This window comes from Suricata suricatta, chromosome 1 (genome assembly GCF_006229205.1).
Source record: "Suricata suricatta isolate VVHF042 chromosome 1, meerkat_22Aug2017_6uvM2_HiC, whole genome shotgun sequence".
NCBI classification, from domain to species: Eukaryota; Metazoa; Chordata; class Mammalia; order Carnivora; family Herpestidae; genus Suricata; species Suricata suricatta.
In genome coordinates this window covers 116309394-116332365 of record NC_043700.1, presented here as the reverse complement: position 1 = coordinate 116332365, position 22972 = coordinate 116309394, and the positions used below count along the sequence as shown (strand labels likewise).

The window sequence follows — 22972 nt, the reverse complement described above, 5'->3', positions numbered from 1 at the left end:
AAAACCATAAAAAACTAAGAGTTAATAATTATAGTAAGGTTATTAGAGCAAATTCAAACTCTGAATATACTTACTATTTAGTGAAACAAACATTAAGGCAGACTGTAGCAGTCTGTTTTTATTTGGCTTATAGGGTTTAATTTTAATAAAATAGATTTGGTTCCTTCTGGCAGCTGAAAGTGGTAAAAGTATATATATATATATACACACACACATATATATAACATATATACACATATGTACATATATGTGTATATGTGTATATTTATCAAATATGTAATATTTGATAAGTAGATATATAAAAAGAAGGTTTTATAAAAAGAAATGTTTATTTTATGATTTTATCACAGCACTGTACTTCATGATAATGCTAACTGTATATGTAATTCAAGTAGGTGTGGGAAAGAAAAAGCATAAAAGGAAGGAAAACTGGATTTAGAAAGAAATAGAGATATTTTATCAAGCATTTGAGTGTTTTGCTACAATCAGAGGAAAAACATACTCTTAAGAAGAAATCAACTTTTGTCAATAAATTTGGGTTGATATTGAGATAGAACAATGCCTATTCCTTAAAGTTATATGTTGATTTTCTGCATTGAAGTCCACACATTATACAAAGAACAAAATGGATTTTATCTTTCATAGACATCCATATATGTGTGCAAATACTTAATGGTTTCTGCCTCCTATTGCATAATGGCTTCCAGTGTATGGTTTTTCCGTACACTGTCATTCTGAATCTATCTTCCTTTCAGCTTTCCACTTCTCAGCTCCGCTCCTTCCTTCACTCCCCGGGAACTTTTCAGTTCTCTATCTGGAGTTAAAATTGTCAAGAGAATATCTGATTTTTCTTTTTTTTTACTATATCACTATTATCCTGTTTAGTAGATTTTTTTTCCTTAAGTTTTTTCTCCATGCCCAATAAGCATCTTGAACTCACAACCCTGAAATCTAGAGTTGGGTGTTCTACCGCCTGAGCCACCCAGGTGACCCATTTAGTAGATTTTTTGAAGGAGAATATCTGATAGACTAGCTTGTATGTAGTCTGGACTTGAGTCAGAGTCCATCCAGCTATGATCAAGTAATAGGTGCCTGCAGTGTGAACTAGGGATGTGCATAGTGTGAACCGCTTTGAACAAGGATGACTGTCATAGCCATATCTTAAGCATATTCCCTATTAAGTCTTGGTAGATTTTTACATATATCCATCTAAAGTATGTAACTTCATGTCTTTAAAACTAGCTAAGGAGGGATGCACTCCTCAGTTAAAAAACAATTTGGCCGAAAAGCAGGTTTTAGAAGGGAAAATACTTTTTTCAGGGACTGGCAGTGTTGCCTTCACATTGAAAGCTAAGGAATATTACTAGTTATTTTATTTTTAATGTACTTTTTTATTTTTTTTTAATTTTTTAATGTCTTTTATTTATTTTTGAGAGACAGAGAGAGACAGCGTAAGCAGGGGAGGGTCGGAGAGAGAGGGAGACACAGAATCTGAAGCAGGCTCTAGGCTCTGAGCTAGCTGTCAGCACAGAGCCTGATGTGGGGCTTGAACCCACAAACCGTGAGATCATGACCTGAGCCAAAGCCGGACATTTAACCAACTGAGCCACCCAGGCGCCCCTAATGTACTTTTTAAAAAAATTAAGGCAAATTGATTTATAATATGGTGAGTGTTTTTAAGGTGTTCTTCATATACTTTTGTATAAAAAAAAGTTCAGAAGTTTTATTTGAATCTGCAGTATTCCTGTAATTACTTTCTCCATCATTTCAAGAATAACTGAAGCTATTGATTGTACCATCACAATTTTGAATGATATGTTGGTATTATATAGACAATTAGAGTATCAAAGGAAAGAAAAATAGTAACTTATCAATGTTGCCATTGCCTGAAGAATAGCAACGACAAATGAACAAAAAAACCAAAACAATAAAATCTAACAACAGATTGCATTTATGACCTAAGAGTGCAAATCAAACTGTTCCTAAATTTCTTATTTTAGTAGTTATTAAAATGATCTCACTGTTGGAAACTAGTTATAGGGAAAAGTGGAAAAGATAATGAAGATCTGTCTTTAATTTGGTTAATTTGAATTGGCGACATGTGATTTTAAGATTTGAAATATATAAAGATCCTAAAGTGACCATTAACTTCAGAGGTAGACAAGTAGATTGATGTATCAGCTCCCATAGAAGATGGTCACTGAATTCTTGGAAGCATATTTAGCATAGTTTGTTTTCCCAACAGTAAAAACTCCCAATAGGGAGTTAAAAAAAAAAACAGTAGTAAATTTAAAAGTTAGCTTTAGAAATAAGAAGTACTCTGTTTTTCTCATTTTATTTTTTACTTTGTTTTATTTTTTAATATAATTTATTGTCCAGTTGGTTTCCATACAACATCCAGTGCTCATCCCAACAAATGCCCTCCTTGATGTCCATCACTTACTTTCCCCTCTCCCCCCACCCCCCACCAACCCTTAGTTTGTTCTCATCATTTAAGAGTCTCTTATAGTTTACCTCCCTCCCTCTCTGTAACTTTTGTTCCCCTTTCCCTTCCCCATGGTCTTCTGTTAAGTTTCTCAAGATTCATATATGAGTGAAAACATGGTATCTGTCTTTCTCTGACTGACTTATTTCATTTAGCATAATACCCTCCAGTTCCGTCCACATTGCTGCAAATGTCCAGATTTCATTCTTTCTCATTGCCAAGTTGTATTCCATTGTATATATAAACTACATCTTCTTTATCCATTCATCAGTTAATGGACATTTAGGCTCTTTTTATGATTTGGCTATTGTTGAAAGTGCTGCTGTGAACGTTGGGGTACATGTGCCCCTATGCATCAGCACTCCTGTATCTCTTGGGTAAATTCCTAATCTTGGAAATTTAAATTACAGAGAGGTTTCAAAAATACAGTGGTAAGTAAGATATGTAATAGGAATGCAATCCTTTGTTTAAGTAGAAAGGAATAACTCTGTGACTTATAGCTATGTTAGTGGGAAAAGAAGTTGTGACAGAGGTTAACAGCTCACACAACACCTTATGTGGTGTGCTCTAGGAATTTGAAAAAGAAGGGAAAGAGAAAAAGAGAAAGATTGTTTATGGTGGTATTTGTGGAGCAAGCTAAGGAGTGGAGCAAGCTAAGGAGTGGACCCCCTTGAAAGTAATGCTGAAAAGATAGTGATTTTTTTTTATTTAGTAAGATGCATTATATGTTGAGGAATTAGATGTATGTTGACTAACTTCATTGAGTAGTACATCCTTACAGTAAATCATGATGTCAGAATGATGGTTCTAGATATTGATTATTTGAAGAACTTTTTATTAATTAGATATCATCATTCTTCAATTTTATAGTAGGCTGTCATGAGACACTGTAAAAAAGCTTATGTCTAATCATCATGACTGTGGTAGTATCATTGGGAGATAATAAATTTGAGAATGGTTTACCATAGAACTAATAAATGAGTTGGAAGTATAAGAAAACTTCGCATTTGGGTTTAGCAGATATTAATGATCCATAAAAATAAAGAGTAGGAATGAAGATAAGGAATAGATGATTCCACTAGGTCTTAGCAATTGAAAAGGACCTATTATTTTTAATGATACACTTGAACCTTTAAAAATCATATTTTGTCTTTTTAGAGACCGTACGGTGAAAACTGACACAATTTGATAGCTTAGTTTATAACTGTAGTACATTAATCTCCAGGTTCATGGAAAGAACATTGCCAATGTTTGTATCATCACATATTGCTTCCCAAGCACATTTGTGATTATAAGAAGATAGTGATCAATTAGGTATAATGGAAGTTAATTAAAAGTCTTTTTGGCTAATGGCAGAGACTGTCAATAAAAATAAGGGCCCACCCACTTTGTAACTTGTTCCGCGAAGTATTTAGTAGGGTTATAATGGTACTTTTGAACAGAATGTACTCTTCAAGTAGTAAGCCATCTTAAACATTTTAAGAGTAGGTATTTATTAAGGGATGAGATTTATGTAAATTGTGAATTTTTAGTTTTTTAATTACATATGTCTCTTATTTTCAGAATTTATGCGTATTCCATGTGTGGATGCTGGACTGATTTCACCACTGGTGCAGCTGCTAAATAGCAAAGACCAGGAAGTGCTACTTCAAACGGGCAGGGCTCTAGGAAACATATGTTACGATAGCCGTAAGTGTTGAAATATCAATGATACACTTAACAACTTTCATTTAAGAATCATGGTTTTCAGACTAATTCTACTCTTAGTGTTTAGCACTGTCTTTTTTAGGCTAAGACACTAACATGAGCCAGATGATTTAGCTCTGCTTACTTAGCAGAGCCAGTGGAAATTTGAGCCGTAGGATTCTTAACTAAGAAGTTAAGGAAGTGAATTCTTTTCCTCTTCTGTCACAAGTAATGCTTTTAGAGGAAAGGAAGTCAATTTCTAAGAAATTGGGGCTTTTTAGATTTAGAAAAAAATGTAGATTATTTTCTCAGTTAGATTTTATTACAGTTATATCTCTGAATGAGAATGCTTATGGACAGTTTTTTAAAAGTATTTAAGTCTGTCCAAATAAATTTTTCAATTACTTGTAATTCAATAAAACCATTAATGAAAACCATTCTCTTCTCAAAAGCTAGATTGGCCTACTGCATCTGCATTGACTCCATTCCTATTTGTCATAATGTCATTGTCATCCTCACCACTTTCTGTAATATGCTACTGTACCAGGTAAAGAGAAAGCAAGAACTTGGGTTTGGATATATTGCAACAATTTTATATTTTCTACTTCTCCTCTCCACATAAATGTAAACAAAGTACAGAAGAATCTTGAGTATATTCAGTTAAGTTTGCTTGATCCTGGATTTTCCTTAGATTTATATTTTCTGAGCCAGACACACGTATTTTAACATTTACCTTTAAAGTCTCCTAGGAATTTAGTTCTATTTATATAACTAGGATAACTTTTACTGCTTATTTTCCCCAGTGATTTCATGCACAAAAGACATAGCCTTTTCATAATAGGCAGTGCTTCAAAAAGTGATTTGGGCATGTAAGCCAGATAGAAAATGAGGTCATAAGCATATTTGTTTATGATGAAAGAAAGAAGTAGAAAAAACGACTGAAACTGCAACTTTCAGTTATAATTTTTTTGTAGCATTGGTGGTAAGGCTAGCCTAATTTATTCTCCTTTCCTTACCTTTTCTGAAACATAATATATTATGTATAAGGATGGGGATGTCTTAATATGAATTTTAGCTTACAGTTTCCAGTCCCCAATACTGATTATAAATTTATCTATCTGTTCCTTCATTCCAGTGCCTTTTATCAGAGGATATTAGCTTTATCTATAAAATTTTAGTGCTTTATACTTGTGACTTTGCCTTTTTATATTTAGGATTTTTATTAAACATCATAGATTATAGTATTAGCTTTCAATATTGAGTGAACCATTTAAGATATATTTTATATCATTAATGTTAACAATATAAGTTAAAAAGATCTCTGCAGAGTAATAGTCAATCACTACTATCTTTATTCTTATCTTTCTGTGTATATACTAGAATTTAAGTAACCAAAAGTATTCTTTAATCCTTGTTCTGTTTAGTTATTCTTAAATTATACATTATTTAAACGTAGGAATTCTCTATTTTGTGTACTTTTGTCCTGGAGTTTCCCTTAGTTTTGGCACAATAGAAGAAGCACTTACAGTGATCTCTTGTCTCATATTGCTGTGATTTTTATGGGCACAGAGTAATTTTATTTCCTGGGTATTCTAAAGAACCATGAAGTTAGGGTAGTATATGTGTAGTTAATAAGATTATTATTCTGATGAAACTAAAGTCCATTTGCTCTGTTCTTATGAGGCATACAGTATAAAGTCTATGGTTGTGCTTTAGGCTATAAGGTTAATTCTTTTTGTTTCATTTACTTATAAATATTTATAACCACTTCATTTTCATTTAATTCAATGTAAATTATACTTAAATGGAAAATTAAGCATGGCAAATATAGGCTATTTTTAATACTTGTAATCCTTGTTTAAGGAAAATGAAGTTAGTAGTTTTAAAGTTGTATAGATATAAGGAATGATTTATTACTGTAAATTATCTGATGAAATGTATTCGTTGTGCCATGCTATCTTATGCATATAATTTCCATAAGCCTGTATGCTTTCTTATCCTTTGATTTGAAATTAAATCTCTGTGAACTTCTCAGTGATTTTGTCAGAATAATTGTAAGAAAAGTACGGCACTTTTATTTGAATTACAAAAATGATACTTTATATCTGTAAATATGATGCAATGTGGTTGATTTGTGAATGTATTTGAAATGCATTTCTCATTATATTTTATGACAATTGGGAGTTTGAAAGAACCCAGGAATTAGATTTTTTTTTTTTTAAATATTGAATAACATTTTTAATTAATTAGCCTTCTTCCCTCTCAGGAATGTAATGCTTCATTCTTAAAAGGAAAATAGAAAACTATACATGACAGCCTTTTAAATACAAGGAATCTTTTTCTTGTAAATAACACATTATAAAATTCACATTGGTGTTTTAGCAAACTTACGTGTCAGACTAAGCAGTTTATTTACATTCTATAAATGCACTCCAAGTGGCTTATTTTTTTATTTAAAAAATTTTTTTAAATGTTTATTTTTGAGAAACAAAAGGAACACAATGGGAGAGGATTAGAGAGAGAAAGAGACACAGAATCCAAAGCAGGCTCCAGGCTCTGAGCTGTCAGGACAGAGCCCAGCATGAGATTGTGACTGGGCCACCCAGGCGCTAAGTGGATAATTTTTTAATGTGGGCTCATTTAGAATGATACTAGGCTTACAAGAGATATTAAAGCCAATATATGCAAAAAGCCCCAGAAGGAATTCACTATAAGAGATAAAAATTTGAGAAAATTTGTGTATATTTTCTGGATTTTTATTTTAACTCTTAAAAGGTAAAGTAGTTGCTAGCCTCTTTTAGTTAACACAGTTTATTTGAAAGGAGAGCCCCTAACTGTAAAAGGAATTACACTTGCCATAAAATCCATGGAAATCTTTTGAAAAAAGTAGGTCAGATTTCAGTTTTGCTGGCATTGACATTTTAGGAATTCTTCTGAATGGAAGGAAACTCTTACATAACGTCAGGTAGAAGGCTGATATAACTGCTAAATAGGACGGAGTGTGGCTTTGTTGCTGATGAACTTTTTGAATCCCAGTCTCTCTCTTGCATATAGAGATGAAAGAATCGCTGGATAAGAACATTTTTTCATTTAAGATGCCTGGTCTTTTTTTGGATCTTCCAAAGAGCTTCCAAAGATACTTCAGTTATGGATTTCTCTTTTGAAGTATCCAGACTTCTGATATAAGCAACATTTTAAAGCTCTTTTGCCTTGAACTTTGCCAAATAACACTTTTTATGAGATGTTGGACATTCTTTAAATCAAAGATCAAGGAAAATTTGTATTTCAATTTAGAAAGGAATCAGCAAAGTTTTGATGGGATATGTTGGGTAATGTGATTTTTAAATAAAGAGAAGTAGCATTAAATTTCAGAATTGCATGCCTTTGTCCTGTTTCATTATACATTTCTCTCAAAGGAGAATGAGTTCTTTTTTTCTCCTTATTTGGCCATCTCTGTAGTATTCCCTTCTTCCAGTGACTAGTTTTGTTTATATAGCTGTGCACATTTTAAATTGCTGATATAGTTAAATGGCCTTATGGTATTAAAGAGCTTCTTTTTAAATTTCCACACTGTATTTATAATTTGTAAGGTTAAATTGGTGATTGGAGACTGAGTTTTCTCTGTTTGCAGATGTTACTGCTTGAGGTCAGGAAATAATTGATATTAGATACAGTTGTTCAAGGTTATTTAGTAGAAGCTAGAAGAAAATGATTAGACAAATATTTGTGCCTTTTTATATACGAGAGAAAGCATTATATACAATTCAAATTAATACATATTAAAATTAAATGTGCATCTTTGCAGAAAAATAATGCTTATATAATTGATACTATTATTGGACAGGTACACACTTAAGAAGCTTATGTAATATGCCATCTTACATGATATGAAGAAAATTTGATTTGCACTCACTGAAATATTAAATATTCAAAATGAGATGATCAGGCTTGCCAAAGCTAGTATTTATGAAGTGAAATAAATGTTGTTTATTTCATTGACTTCAAGTATAAATAGAAAGGATACCGAATACATTCATGGATCTATTTATATATTAGTGATTATAACTGTGCTACAGAAGAGTTCATCATTCTGGTTGCAAATGCTAAAATATAATTAGCAATAATTCTATAGTATTTTGTAATGTAAGTTGGTTAGATGCGTATGTGTTATAATACGGACATGCTTTGCAATTGCCTGAGTGACCAGAGTGTATTTGCAGCAGTTATATTCAACAGGGAACTATTTATGTCTGGCATTTAAAATAAATGTTTATTTCAATGTTATAAGTTAGGTTAAATATTTAATCATGTATTAGAGAGTTTTACAGGTTCATATATTTACCCTACCTTTTTTTCAGTAGTCAGTTTTAGAGTAAAAAAGAATTATCCTTCAATAAGTAATAATTTTAGAATTTTATCAGCTAATCTGTTACATAAGAATGGGCTTATTGTCAAAGTGTAGTGTGTATATAAGAATAAAAAATTATTCAACTGCAATTTTTAGAGACAGTAACTATGACTTATCACATGAAAATACTTTATTACAAAGATATGCTGAATATATTGGAAAAAATAATGTTTTGTGACAATAATGATAAACTCAAAAAATTTCATGCTATTAAAGACATCTCTATCTAATATGATAGAGAAAATAAAATGCACAAAGAAACACAACTTGTTGACAGTTAAAATACACACTAAATATGTGGGGTTTGGTCAGAATAAAAATAAGTAGATGGTAAGAGTAGTAAATTGGAGCCATTTTTAGAAATTTAGAACTTACATAAAATATAGCTCATTTTGAAATAAAAGTAATCGTAAATAAATGAGATTTTACTGTGCCCCCTGGAAGGCAGATATTGCAGATAATAGGATTTCCAGTTCTGCCATTTACTAAGTTGTCATTTAGTCTTTCTGAATTTTAATTTCCTTATTGGTAAAGTAGACTTTTGTGAATTAAATTAGATTTACATATAGATGTGTGTTATAAATTGTGAACTGCTGTACAAAGGAAATATCTAGCATATATGTATGATCCTTTGTTGTAGTTTGGGCCACTAACAAAATACCATAGATTGGGTGGCTTAAACAACAAATATTTGTGTCTCATGGTTCTGGAAGCTGAGGAATCCAACCAAGATCAAGAAGCTAGTAGATTTAGTATCCTCTGGTGAGGGCACTCTTCCTGGTTTGCCCACCGCTTTCTTCTCACTGTATGCTCACATGGCAGAGAGAGAAGAAAGAGAGGACTCAAGCTCTCCTGTCTCTCATAAAGGCACAAATCGCATAATGAGGGTTCTACCTTTATAACTAATTCTTTCCTACTACTATCACTTCAGGTGTTAGGGTATTAACATATGAATTTTGGAGGGACACAAACATTAGTCCATACATTATTATTTCTAAACGTGTGCTGTGACAAAGTGTAATACATACATACACAAGATATTTAAAATAAAGATATAAGGGCCAGAAGCCATATAAAGAGAGGCAAAGATAAATAATTTAAGAATCAGGGATAATATACTTACCCTAATAGGTGCTACTTATTTGAGCTTCTTGGCAGTCAGGGTGAAAAAAAAAATTATTATGCTAACTCTGCTAAGTTATTTTTATTTTATGCTAAGGAGAAATAGTCTAGTTCTTTAATCAAACAAAAATTGTTGAGATAAATGCTAGAAGAGATTTCTCATCAGGATATCAGCTCCCTAGATGATTCTGTACACATCTCTCTTAAAATATGCAGAGGAGATTGGCTGGCATTGGAGACCGCATCTTCAATAATGGCTGTATAAAAATTGCCCAGATATTTTCCACATGTTTCTAATACCAAATCTTCAAGAGAATCCAGGAAATAATACTGAATACTTTAAGTTTTAATTGGACAACATAGGCCAGATATGTTGTTTTTTAGTAAACTGAAAGCACACAATTTAAAAATTTTAAGTTTGACTTGACTATGTTTTCTAGTTTATTTTCAGCCAAAATATGGTTCTGCTTTGTTTGTATTCATTGTACCTGCTCAATTTCAATGTTGTATAATGTATCCAAGTTCTGTTTTCTGAGACCAAAAAATATGCTTATCTTTTATTTTTAAGCCTGTTATCAATTTGATAAAAATCTGATTTGCATGAAAATGAATATTTAAAAATACTGCATGTTGAGGTGGCTGTATGAATCTATATGTGTGATAAAATTGCTTGGAACTATACAAGCCCACCCACATACACAGGTGCCTGTGAAACCTGATGAAATCTGAATAAGGTCTGTGGGTGTGTCAGTGTCCGTTTCCTGGTTGGGGTATTGTATTAGATTTGTGTAAATGTGACCCTTGGAGTGAGCTGGCTGGACAGTACATGGGACCTTTCTGTACCCTTTTTTTCAGTTTCCTTGAGCCTCTAATTAATTCAAAGTTAAAAGTTTAAAAAACTCCACATATCTGAGAGGCATACATGTTCTCTCTTCTATGTGAAATGACCTTTCTTTCGACCCTACTTGAAGTGTGGGAGAAATAATATATATAAATACACACGTATGTATGTATACACACACATAAAATTTTAAAGTGTAACCACAGCAGTAATTGTTGGGGTTTTTTGTTTGTTTTGTTTTTTCTGGGTTTGTGCATTTAATATGGAGGATTGTACCTGCTCAAGTTGCCTGTTTTGTTTTTTTGTTTTGTTTTTTTAGATTTTCGAATTTGATTTTCAGGGGAAAAAAATCAACAAAAAATTGACAGTCCCAAAATAAGATTTAGGGAAAATGAATTTTTAAATTTATTTTCAAGTTAGCTAGCAGACAGTATATATAGTGTGCTCTTGGCTTCAGGAGTTGATTCTCGTGATTCATCACTTACATAAAACATCCCTAACAAGTGCCCTCCTCAATGCCCATCACCTGTTCTCCCCTAGGACCCCTCAACTCCCTTCCACTCTCAGTTCTCTGTTTAAAAGTCTCTTATGGTGTGCCTTCCTCCCTGTAACTGTATATTTTTTTTCCTTCCCTTTCCCCATGGTCTTCTGTGAAGTTTCTCAACTTCTGCTTATGAGTGAAAACGTATGTCTTTCTCTGACTGACTTATTTCACTTAGCATAATACCCTTCAGTTCCATCCACATCATTGCAAATGGCAAGATTTCATTCTTTCTCGTTGCTGAGTTTTATATTTATATTTATATTTATATAAATACACCACATATTTATATTTATATATATATATATAATACACCACATCTTCTTTATCCATTCATCAGTTGATGGACATTTGGGCTCTTTCCATAATTTAGCTATTGTTGCTAGCACTGCTATAAACATTGGGGTACATGTGCCCCTGTGAATCAGCATTCCTGTATCCTTTGGATAAATTCTAGTAGTGCTATTGCTGGGTCATAGGGTAATTCATTCTTTAATTTTTTGAGGAACCTCCACACACTGTTTTCCAGAGTGGCTGCACCAGTTTGCATTCCCACCAACAATGTAAGAGGGTTCCCCTTTCTTAGGGAGAGGGACTTTATACTCTCAGGATTTTGATTAGAACAGGTAATGAACAAGTAATAACTTACTAGCTTCTGCCTTTTATGCAGCCAACATGGTAAGTTAGATATTAACACTCCTAGTCTCAGGAGAATTTCTGTGTTTGGCCAGAAGCCTTTACTTCAGGTAAGATTTCTTGTAAGCTGGGATCAGCCTTTAAGTAGTTTATAATTTACCCTCATTCTAGAAAACCAACACAAATAATGTGAGGGGAAAATGATTTTGCTGATAATCACTTCTGTTTCCATCCAAGTGTGTCTCCTCTGTTTAAAGAAGTTGTAGTGTATTCATTGTAATGAAGCGTGTATGGATACTATGTAACAAATGCTAAAAGAGGTTACATAATAGAGGTTTAGGAGGGTTAGCTTATTTGTGTTTGAGCTCTTCTGATATCTGTGAAAAAGAAAGCATTTAATCTGTTTAGGAATCCGACCTGTAGAGAGAAGGTTTAAAGCATTTTTTTCAGAAGCACAGAAAAGCATTTTAATAGATAAAATAAAGGAGCAGTGTGTCTGGATCCCAGATTAGGGAAGGGCTTTTGCAATGGGGAGCTGTTGAAAAGTATTTCAGCAAAGGAATGAAATGTTTGAATTGATACTATAGACAAAGTTAATTTGAAAGAAATGTACATTATAAGATAGTCATTCTTAAGAAGTGTGCATCTGAAAACAGGGAACATTTTTTAAAATGTTTTTTATTTATTTTTGAGAGACAGAGAAAGAGACAGCATGAGCAGGGGAGGGTCAGAGAGAGAGAGGGAGACACAGAATCCAAAGCAGGCTCCAGGCTCTGAGCTAGCTGTCAGCACAGAGCCCAATGTGGGGCTCGAACCCACGAACTGTGAGATCATGACCAGAGCCAAAGCCGGAAGCCGGACTCTTAACCAACTGAGCCCAGGTGCCCCAGGGAATATTTTCAAAATACTTTTTTTTTTTTTTTTTAGCTATACTCTAGAACCAGTAAATCATCAGCATCCCTGAGGCTAGAATCCAGTTTATTATATACGTATTCTGCAAAACTCCCTTGATAATTCTGATACACATTCTTACTTAAAAACTGTTGGGAAGTGGACTAGATGAAGAATAACCACTTAGAAAGTTGTTTTTTCTTTTTCAGCTTGAGGAACAAATGAAAGAACAGGAAGGAAAAGGGAGTGTGTGTGTGTATGTGTGTGCGTGTGTGTGTGTGTGTGTGTGTGTGTGTGTGTGTGTAGAATTGAAAAAGGTATCAGATAAGAGGAAGGAGTCCATGGGTCAGAATTTGAATCAGGATAACACCAAGAGACAGAAATAGTGAGCTGCCATCTAGGTGAATGTGTTTGGAGGTGTGTTGAACCTCAGGTGCTGTTGTCATGTTCAGGTGAAGGAGCTCTAGGATTCATGCACTTATGAGGTATTGTTGACCCATGAGAATAAAAGAAATGTTTAAAGGAAACCAGCCATATTTAGGATGTAGAAGAAATGAAGGAACTTGTGAAGAAGCACGGAAAGATTCAAGGAAAATAAATTTATTTTTTTGCCATGGATTCCACAGAGTGGTATTCCATTCCATAGGGTAGTGTACAATGTAAAGTACTGCCAAGAAAAAAAATATGATGATTGGAGAAAGAGGCATACATATTTTCATCCTTAAGTTGAGTCTATGGAGAGAGAAGTCAAATTTCAAGGGCTATGGTAAGAAATGAGGAAATGAAGGGGAAGTATTAACTTTCTGGAAGTTTAATGAGAAAAAAGGAGATGAGTAGTTTGAGGGAAAGGCAGCACTGTGAGAGAGATACAGAGTAGTGGAGACAGGAACATATTTGTTAGGCTATGACCTGTGGACAAGGACAGAGTAAATCTCTTGGAATAACTGATAAAGATTGTGGATGAAAAAAGAAGAAACGAAATTATGAACCCAAGTAAATCTGGTATTACAGAAAACTGTCAGAAGATAGATGAAAGTATAAAAGAATGTTAAGTATAAAAGAGTCCAATCAGAGTAGTGTTTCTGGAATGGCTTCCCATGTTCCCAGTAAAGTAGAAGTCAAGTCCATCTGTCAGTAAAAGTCAGCGGCAAGGCAATAGTAGGAAACTTGTGGTGTGGGGGGTAAGTTCAGAACTGGGGTCATGGGGTATGTTATCAACTGTCATGAAGATAGAAATTTTTAAATAACCAAATGATAGTGGAGGTTTACTGTAGTTAGAGATACTGATTTTTTTTTATCCATGTATTAATGTGTGGCTTTTAAAATGTATGTAGGCTAAGGAGTTACTTAGTACTTTGATGTGTGGAAAGGAAAAAACCCCACTGAAAATAACTTGAAATTAATAATTCAGCTTCATAGAAGCATATACTTGGATCAGAATGGGAAGAAAAGTGAGGCAAAAAGAGGAGGAAGCCATTACAATAAGCCAGGTATGATGTGGTAAAAGCTGACCACAGGGGTGCCTGGGTGGGTGGCTCAGTTGGTTGAGCATCTGACTTTAGCTCAGGTCATGATCTCACGGTTCGTGGGTTCGAGCCCCGGGTAGGGCTCTGTGCTGGCAGCTCAGAGCCTGGAGCTGCTTCCGATTCCGTGTGTCCCTCTCTCTCTGCCCCTCCTCTGCTCATGATCTGTCTCTCAAAATAAATAAATGTTAAAAAAATTAAAAAAAAAAAAACAGCTGACCAAAGCAGAGAGAATGAAATTATAATATGAATTAAGATCTGATTGTTTATTACCAGTTTGGTTCATTTTTACAAAGTAACACATGTACTGGGCTTAAACAGTAGTTACTTAAATAAGCTTTCAGATAGTTTACACGTTGAGGTATTGTGATCTTTCCATTTTTATACTTGTTATCACATTCAGATGCCTCTTGTTTATTAAAGTGGTATTTGAAAATCAAAGATCTTAAAATTTTTTACTTCCATAAAAATTGTGGGGCAAAGAACCCATTACATAGTTTCTTTTTTCCAATACTTCATTAGTTTCCAAATACTGTATTATAAGGATGTATCCATTTTGTTAAAAAGACATGGAATAATCATTTTCCAGTAGTTGTTACCAATTTTATAGATATGGAGACAGCATTTGAGAAAGTGTTGAATATGACAAAAATACTAGATGATTTTTCTTGAGTTCAATAGGAAGTCATACATAGTTGCCAAATTACTTTTTTGGTTTTTTTGGTCCCTTGAATACCATGCTCCCTCCTAGTCTCTGAGTCAAAGCCTGAATGGTCTCTGGAATTTTTCTTTCCTGAATAACAAGTGGGGAAAGTCTAACTTATAAAGTGCTTAAAAAATAAGATATGTTTGGTTTTGCTTATGTCTCCCCCGCTTAACCTTTATTACCTTAATTTCACCTAAGATGAAGTCAGTATTTAGATATATTAAACATAAAATTTTCAGTCTGCTTATGAGAACCCTGTTAATACATCTTTTCCTCTGCTCCTCTCCTTATGTTCTAATTTTTCTATTTTTCTTTTTTGCAACTAACCTGAAGTACAGAGAGCTTTCTTTGTTTTTAATCAGTTGTCCCTTGGCTGGGAAGGAATATAAAAAATAAATACTGTTTGAAGGTGAATAATTCACCTTCTTGCTGGATGGAATAAATATTTGTACTTTTTCAAAAACTGTGCTGTTATCAGTTCAAGTTAAAGTTTAAGTTGTAACTGTATGTATGTACACGCACACATGCATTTCTTTTAAGTATGAAATAGTTTCATACAAAAGCCTCATATGTAAAATAATTTTAATGAAATTTAATTTTGATCTTGAGCAGTTTAGACTTATAAAGTAGAATAGTAAATTATTTATATTATAGCCCAAAGGCTGTTAAGAAATAATTTAAGGTAATTTTAGGGAATAACTAAGTTTAATAAATTATTATATAATTTACTCATAATCTACAGATACTCAGTCTTTTGCTAATAAAATGAATATTAGTATAGAAATATACAAATAAAGGGAGTAATTTCAGTGATTTCTTGAGCAAATGTATGGTGATTTTTGGATGCTCTATTATTTAAAGGCTTTTTGAAAAAAGGATTATCAAGCAGTGTTGACTAATATGAGAAATCTGTTGACTGCAGAAATTAGCACAAGTATCATCAGGCACCCCAAAGCTATGTCCTCTGATCAGAAGCCATGTTGTGACCTAATTTTAAGCTACATCTGTGGAACTAATGCTTTCCTCCTGATCCTGCATTATAAATGTAAATATATAAATATTTTGAAATTTTGCTACAGAAAGACAAATTTAAACCTGAGTATAATACTGTGCCACACAATTGTAACCTTTATGCATCTTTTTTGATATGTGATTAACAATCATGTGGTTTTTTCTTCATGACTCCTTTTTGTAATTTCACTGATATAATATTTATAGCTTTTACTTTTAAATCTAGTCTTTCATTCATTTTCCTGCATCTGGTTCATAAATAAGTTGGATTTTGAATTCCAGAAATTCACATTTTTTATTTAAATGCTTAAGACGTATTTGAATAAGCTAACACAGATTTAACCAGGGTTGAATCATTCTTTTAATCAGTCTTCTATATGACATAGGAAAAAATTATTTCTACTAAGTAAGATTAGATTTAGAAACATGCCTCTATGTCATTGAAGACATATATAGATGTATTTATGTTCCTGCCTCCAGAAAGTCTCAGTACCTACATGGGTCATGTGGTTTGAGTGTTTATATTCCAGTAGTGATGATGAGTAAATCCCTGGAAATTCTGACTTTGTATTCTTTCATGTATATGTTTGCAGCAAGTACTTTAATCAACAATTATTGATTGAGCCCACTGTTTTCAGGGCACTATTCTAGTGATGCACATCATAGGAGAAAATAAGAGCAAGAAGTTCCTATCCTTGTGAGGCTTACACAGAAGGAAATAAGTAAATAGTACAAGAAAAAGATATTTACAGATTGTGGTCATTGATATCAACGGAATAAGCAAGATGATGTAATGGGGAATATCTGAAGGTGAAGAAAGTTGTCTCTGAGCATGTTATATGAGCTGAGGTCTGAGAAATGAGAATGAACTATTTATCGAGAAGGGGAAGGATATTTCTTTAGAAGTACAGAAATTTCAAAGCTCCAAGGGAGGAAAGAACTTAATGTGTTTAAAGAACAGAAAAGAGATAAAGATAAAGGAGCTGCAGTGTACTGCAGGAGTATTGTTTAAAAACGTGGAAGAAATAAGACGTAGATCATAGAGAACCTTGTGGATTATTCTAGAGTAATAAGAATTTATCAGAGGGGATCTGATTCAGGTTTTAAAAACCCCACTCTTGGAGCTGACTGGAAAGTGGGTTGAGAAGAATGGAAGTTAAGATGGCCAGCAGCGACCCAAGTATAAGACTTTAGTAGTTGTAGTAGTCCAGGCAAGAGATATTGGGAGCCTGGCTTAGGATTATGGTGGTGAGGATGATGGGCGGGCAGCAGAAGAATTTGAGAAGTATTTGCAGTGGTGGATGGATCAGGATTGTGAGAATAAGAGAAAATTGAGTAATTTCTAGATTTGGGGCTGGAGCAACTAGGCAGTCCTCTGATACAGGAAAGAACAAAGATTGTTTTCTTATATTTTTCTGATGTTTGCTCTTACTGCTGCTTGTTTTTCTTGGGGCAGTAATAAGTCTGAGATTTTAATAGAGATATGCAAGAGGAAATGATAGGTGGGCAATTTCTATATCTTTATATTCATATATACTTTGGGAATAAACACCCAAAAAGTTTAAATAATTTTTTGCATTTAGCATAATGTTCAGATTATACTTGGATAGGTAGTGTAGATTCAGGGAACAAATTAGAAAGCGTAAGGGAGTAAAGCTGGAATTCATCATTTTTTAACTAATAATTTAAGTAGAAGAGACTTAGAATGAGCCATCTATTCCACCTCTTCCAAATTTTACAGATAAGGAAACTGAGGCCTGAGAGTTCAAGTAATTTTTCAGGATAGCATTAAACTAAAATCCATTTCTCTGGTTCACTGTCTCTGTAAGTACTATATTTGAGGAAGTTATCACTTTCATAAAGTACATACTTTGTTAAATATATTTATGCTTCAGTATTAATGGTTTAGTGCTTAGAATTGCAGATATAGGGGGAAAATTGCAGCTATAGGAAGATATTGTAAGAATTTTGCTAAAAGCTAACCCTAAATCAACATTTGTTTAATCTGTTACAAATCACAAAAATAAACTTTACCTAATTGAAAGAGATGGAGCAGAACCAAGTGAGGAGGGAAAAGCTCTTTACATTTTTCCATATTTGAAAACGTTATGTAAAAGGTATATAAGTGCATAAACATGCTTTGTTATCATATTTGATCCTTTATTTTTACCATTTTCTTCAAATGTAGAGAAGTCTATGAAATACTGACTTCCCTGTTTATTCATTGGGAAATAAAAGACATTCTGATTTTATTAGGATTCTTGGTAAAACTAAGGAAAGTCATATAACAATCTGAGAGTTTTATTATTCTCAAACCAGTTAGACAAACATAGTTATACCCTTCAAGTTTTCACACAGATATCTATTGCTTTGTCCTATCTCTTCTGTATACAAAGTAAATAGATGATAAAATTATACTATCTTTAATAGTTGTCTTTAAATTCTTCTGTTTCTGGAATAAAGATAGAAAGGAATTTATACACATCTTACGTATTTTTAAAAATGTTTTAAAATTCAGTTCTGATCGACTTTTACTGATTCATACACCTTTCAAATTTGTCTAATTTATTGTCATTGTAAAGTGCGCTTTTCTTTTTAGTAGCTCACTAACAAATTTTTTTGATACTGTGCTTTAATGAAATAAATTGAGGTTTTATTGATTTTAATTTAAATCTTAGTTAACATATAGTGTAATAATGATTTCAGCAATAGAATTTAGTGATTCATCACTTATGTATAACACCCAGTGCTTATTCTAGCAAGTGTCCTCCTTAATGCCCCTTCCCCATGTAGGGCACCCCCCCATCACTCCCACCAGCAACCCTCAGTTTGTTCTCTATATTTAAGAGTGTCTTATGATTTCTTTTCATCTCTGTTTTCATATGATTTTTGCTTCCCTTCCTGTATGTTCGTCTGTTTTGTATCTTAAGTGCTCATATGAGTGAAATCATATGAGATTTGTCTTTCTCCAACTGACTTATTTAATTTGGCATATATACTCTAGTTCTATCCATGTTGTTGCAAATAGCAGGAGTTCATTTTTAGATTGGTGAGTAATACTCCATTATACACACACACACACACACACACACACACACACACACCACATCTTTGTTATCCACTCATCAGTCGATGGATTTTGGGTTCTTTCCACACTTTGGCTATTGTTGACAGTGCTGCTCTAAACATTAGGGTGCATGTGCCCCTTCAAAACAGCACTCCTGTATCCTTTAGCTAAATATTGAGTAGTGCAGTTGCTGGGTTGTAGGGTAGTTCTATTTTTAATTTTTTGAAGAATCTCCATACTGTTTTCCAGAGTGGCTGCACCAGTTTGCATCCCCACCAGCAGTGCAAAAGGGTTCCTCTTTCTCCACATCCTCACCAACATCTGTTGTTGCCCACGTTGTTCATTTTAGCCATTCTGGCAGGTGTGAGGTGGTATCTCATTGTGGCTTTGATTTGTATTTCCCTGATGATGAGTGATGTTGAGCATATTTTCATGTGTTTTTTTGGCTATCTGGATGTCTTCTTTGGAGAAGTGTCTATTCATGTCTTTTACCCATTTCCTCACTGGATTATTATTGTGTGTGTGTGTGTTGAGTTTGATAAGTTCTTTATAGATTTTAGATACTAACCCTTTATCTGATATGTCATTTGCAAATACTTCTCTCATTCCATCAGTTGCCTTAGTTTTGCTGATTGTTTCCTTCACAGTGCAGAAGCTTTTTATCTTGATGCGGTCCCAGTAGTTCAATTTTGCTTTTGTTTCTCTTGCCTCAGGAGACATGTCAAGTGAGAAGTTGCTGTGGCCGAGGGCAAAGAGGTTGTTGCCTGTTTCCTCCTCTGGGATTTTTGATGGTTTCCTGTCATACATTTAGGTCTTTCATCCATTTTGAGTTTATTTTTGTATAAGGTGTAAGATTCATTCTTCTGCATGTTGCTGTCCAGTTTTCCCAGCACCATTTGCTGAAGTGGATATTCTTTCCTGATTATTAGCTGGACATACATTTGTGGGTACATTTCTGGGTTCTGTATTCTATTCCATTGATCTGTGTGTCTAGTTTTGTGCCAGTACCATACTGTCATACAGCTTTGTAATTTAGCTTGAAGTCTAGAATTGTGATGGCTCCAGCTTTGGTTTGCTTTTTCAGGGTTGCTTTACCTATTTAGGATCCTTTTTGGTTCCATAGAAATTTTAGGATTCTTTGTTCAAGAATGCTGGTGTTATTTTGATAGGGATTGCCTTGAATATGTAAATTGCTTTGGGTAGTATCAACATTTTAACAATATTCTTCAAATCCATGAGCATGGAATACTTTTCCTCTCTTTGTGTCTTCCTCAATTTCTTTCATAAGCTTTCTGTAGTTTTCAGTATATAGATTTTTCACCTCTTTGGTTAGGTTTATTCCTAGGTATTTTATGGTTTTTGGTGCAGTTGTAAACAGAATCGAGTTCTTTATTTTCTGCTGCATCATTATTGGTGTACAGAAATGCAACCGATTTTGGTGAATTTATTTTATATCCTGCGACTTTGCTAAATTCATAGATCAGTTCTAGCAGTTTTTTGGTGGGCTCTTTTAGGTTTTCCACATATAGTATATCATCTGTGAGAGTGAAAGTTTGACTCCCTCCTTGCCAATTTGGATTCCTTTTTTCCTTTGTGTTGTATGATTGATAAGGCTGCGATTTCCAACACTTTGTTAAATAATACTGGTTAGAGTGGATATCTTTATCACGTTCCTGACCTTAGGGGGAAAGCTCTCAGTTTTTTTTTTTTTTACCATTAAGATGATATTAGCAGTGGGTCTTTCATATATGGCTTTTATGATCTTAAGGTATGATCATTCTACCTTTAATTTCTTTCTTGAGGGTTTTTATCAAGAAAAAGCATTTTATCAGATGCTTTCTCTTCATCTATTGAGAAGATCATGTGGTTCTTATTCTTTAATGTGATGTATCACATCACACATATTGAACCAGCCCTACATCCCAGGAATAAATCCCTCTTGATCATGGTGCATAATTCTTTTATTGTTTTGTTGGATCCAGTTTGTTAGTATCTTGTTGAGAATTTTTGCATCCATGCTCATCAGGGAAATTAGTGTGTGGTTCTCCTTTTTAGTGGGGTCTTTACTTTTTTAATCAAGATAATGTTGGCCTCATTAAATGAGTTTGGAAGTCTTCCTTTCATTTTTATTCTTTGGAAAAGCTTCCAAGGAATAGGTGTTAACTTTTTTCTAAATGTTTGGTAGAATTCCCTTGGAAAGCCATCTAGCCCTGGACTCTTGTTTTTGGGAGATTTTTGATTACTGAATCAATTTCTTTACTGGTTATGGGTCAGTTCAAATTTTCTATTTTTCCCTTTTTCAGTTTTGGTAGTTTATATGTTTCTAGGAATTTGTCCATTTCTTCCAGATTCCCCACTTTGTTGACATAATATTCTGTTATTATCACTTGTATTTCTGCAGTGTTCATTGTGTTCTCTTTTTGTATGATTTTGTTTATTTGGGTCCTTTCCTTTTTCTTTTTGATCAGTCTGGCTAGTAGTTATCAGTTTTGTTAATTCCTTCAAAGAACCAGCTCCTGGTTTCATTGATCTGCTCTACTGTTGGTTTGATTTCAATATCATTGATTTCTTGCTGTAATCTTCATTATTTGTCTTCTCCTGGTTTGGGCTTTATTTGCTTTTCTTTTTTCCAGCTTTTAGATGGGTTGGGTTGTGTACTTGAGACCTTTATTCCTTCTTTAGGAAAGACTGGCTTGCTATCTACTTCTTTCTTTCAACTGTCTTTGCTGCACACAAGAGGTTTTGGGCTGTTGTGTTTTTATTTTCATTGGCTTCCATGTACTTTTTAATTTCTTGGTGAAGCCATTCATTCTATAGTGGGATGTTTTTTAGTCTCTAAGTATTCATGGTCTTTCCAAAAAAGTTTTTTTTGTTAATTTCAAGTTTCATAGTGCTGTGTTCTGAAGATGTACAAGATATGATCTCAATCTTTTTGTACTTGTTGAGGGCTGGTTTGTGTCCCAGAATGTGATAACATTCTGGAAAATGTTATATGTGCACTTGAGAAGAATGCTTTAGGATGAAATGTTCTGAATATATCTATATCCATCCTGTCCAGTGTCATTCAAAGCCATTTTTTTCTTTGTCGAATTTCTGCTTAGATGATCTATCCATTGTTATAAGTGGGGTGTTGAATTCCAGACTATCTGGTATTATTATCAATGAATTTCTCTATATTTTTAATTAATTGATTTATATATGTGGGTGCTTTCATGTTGGGGACGTAAGTATTTTCAATTGTTAAATCTTCTTTCTGGATAGACCCCTTAATTATGATATAATTATGATATAATGTTCTTCTTCATCTCTAGTTATAGTCTTTATTTTAAAATCTAGTTTGTCTGATATAAGTATGGTTACTTCAGCTTTCTTTTGACAACCATTAGCATGATAGATGGTTCTCCATCCCTTACTTTCAGTCTGCAGGTATCTTTAGGTCTAACATGAGTCTGTTGTAAGCAGCATATAAACGGGTCTTGTTTTCTTATCCATTATGATGCCCTGTGTCTTTTGATTGGAGTGTGTAGTCCATTAACATTTAGAGTAAGTACTGAAATATTTGAACTTAATGTCATTATGATGCCTTTAGAGTTTCTGGTAGTGTTCTCTGGTCCATTCTAATCTTCTGCTTTTGGTCTTTTGTTTTGTTTTGTTTTGTCTTTTCTCCACTCAAAGGGTCCCCCTTAAAATTTCTTACAGGGCTGGTTTAATGGTCATGAACTCCTTTAGTTTTTGTCTGGGAAACTCTCCTATTTTGAATGACAGCCCTAGTTTTCTGATTCAGCACACTGAATATATCCTGCCACTCCTTTCTGGCCTGCCAAATTTCTGTGGATAGATCTGCTGCAAACCTGATCTGTCTTCCCTTATAGGTTAAGGACTTTTTTCCTTTGCTGGTTTCATCATTCTTTCCTTGTCTCTGTATTTTGTTTATTTGACTATGATAGACCTTGGTGATGGTTGGTTTTTGTTGAATATTATGGGGAGTTCTCTGTTCTTCTTGAATTTTGAGGTGTGTGTCCTCCCACAAATTAGGAAAGTTTTCCACTCTCATT

General features: G+C 33.6%; 1 protein-coding gene and 1 long non-coding RNA gene across 11 annotated transcripts in view; one reads left to right on the top strand and one right to left on the bottom strand.

The window, feature by feature from the left end:
- Positions 1-22972, top strand: part of RAP1GDS1 (Rap1 GTPase-GDP dissociation stimulator 1) — a 170994-nt gene that overhangs the window by 66003 nt on the left and 82019 nt on the right. For 8 of the 9 annotated variants that reach the window (XM_029942955.1, XM_029942979.1, XM_029942971.1 and 5 more), the window contains one exon: positions 4049-4174. The exons of the other annotated variant lie outside the window; for it this stretch is intronic. In XM_029942955.1, the coding sequence (XP_029798815.1) occupies positions 4049-4174 (126 nt within the window). The remainder of the gene's footprint in view (positions 1-4048; positions 4175-22972) is intronic. 9 annotated transcript variants of the gene reach the window in all.
- Positions 1-22972, bottom strand: part of LOC115294950 — an 84318-nt gene that overhangs the window by 49679 nt on the left and 11667 nt on the right. The window lies entirely within an intron of this gene.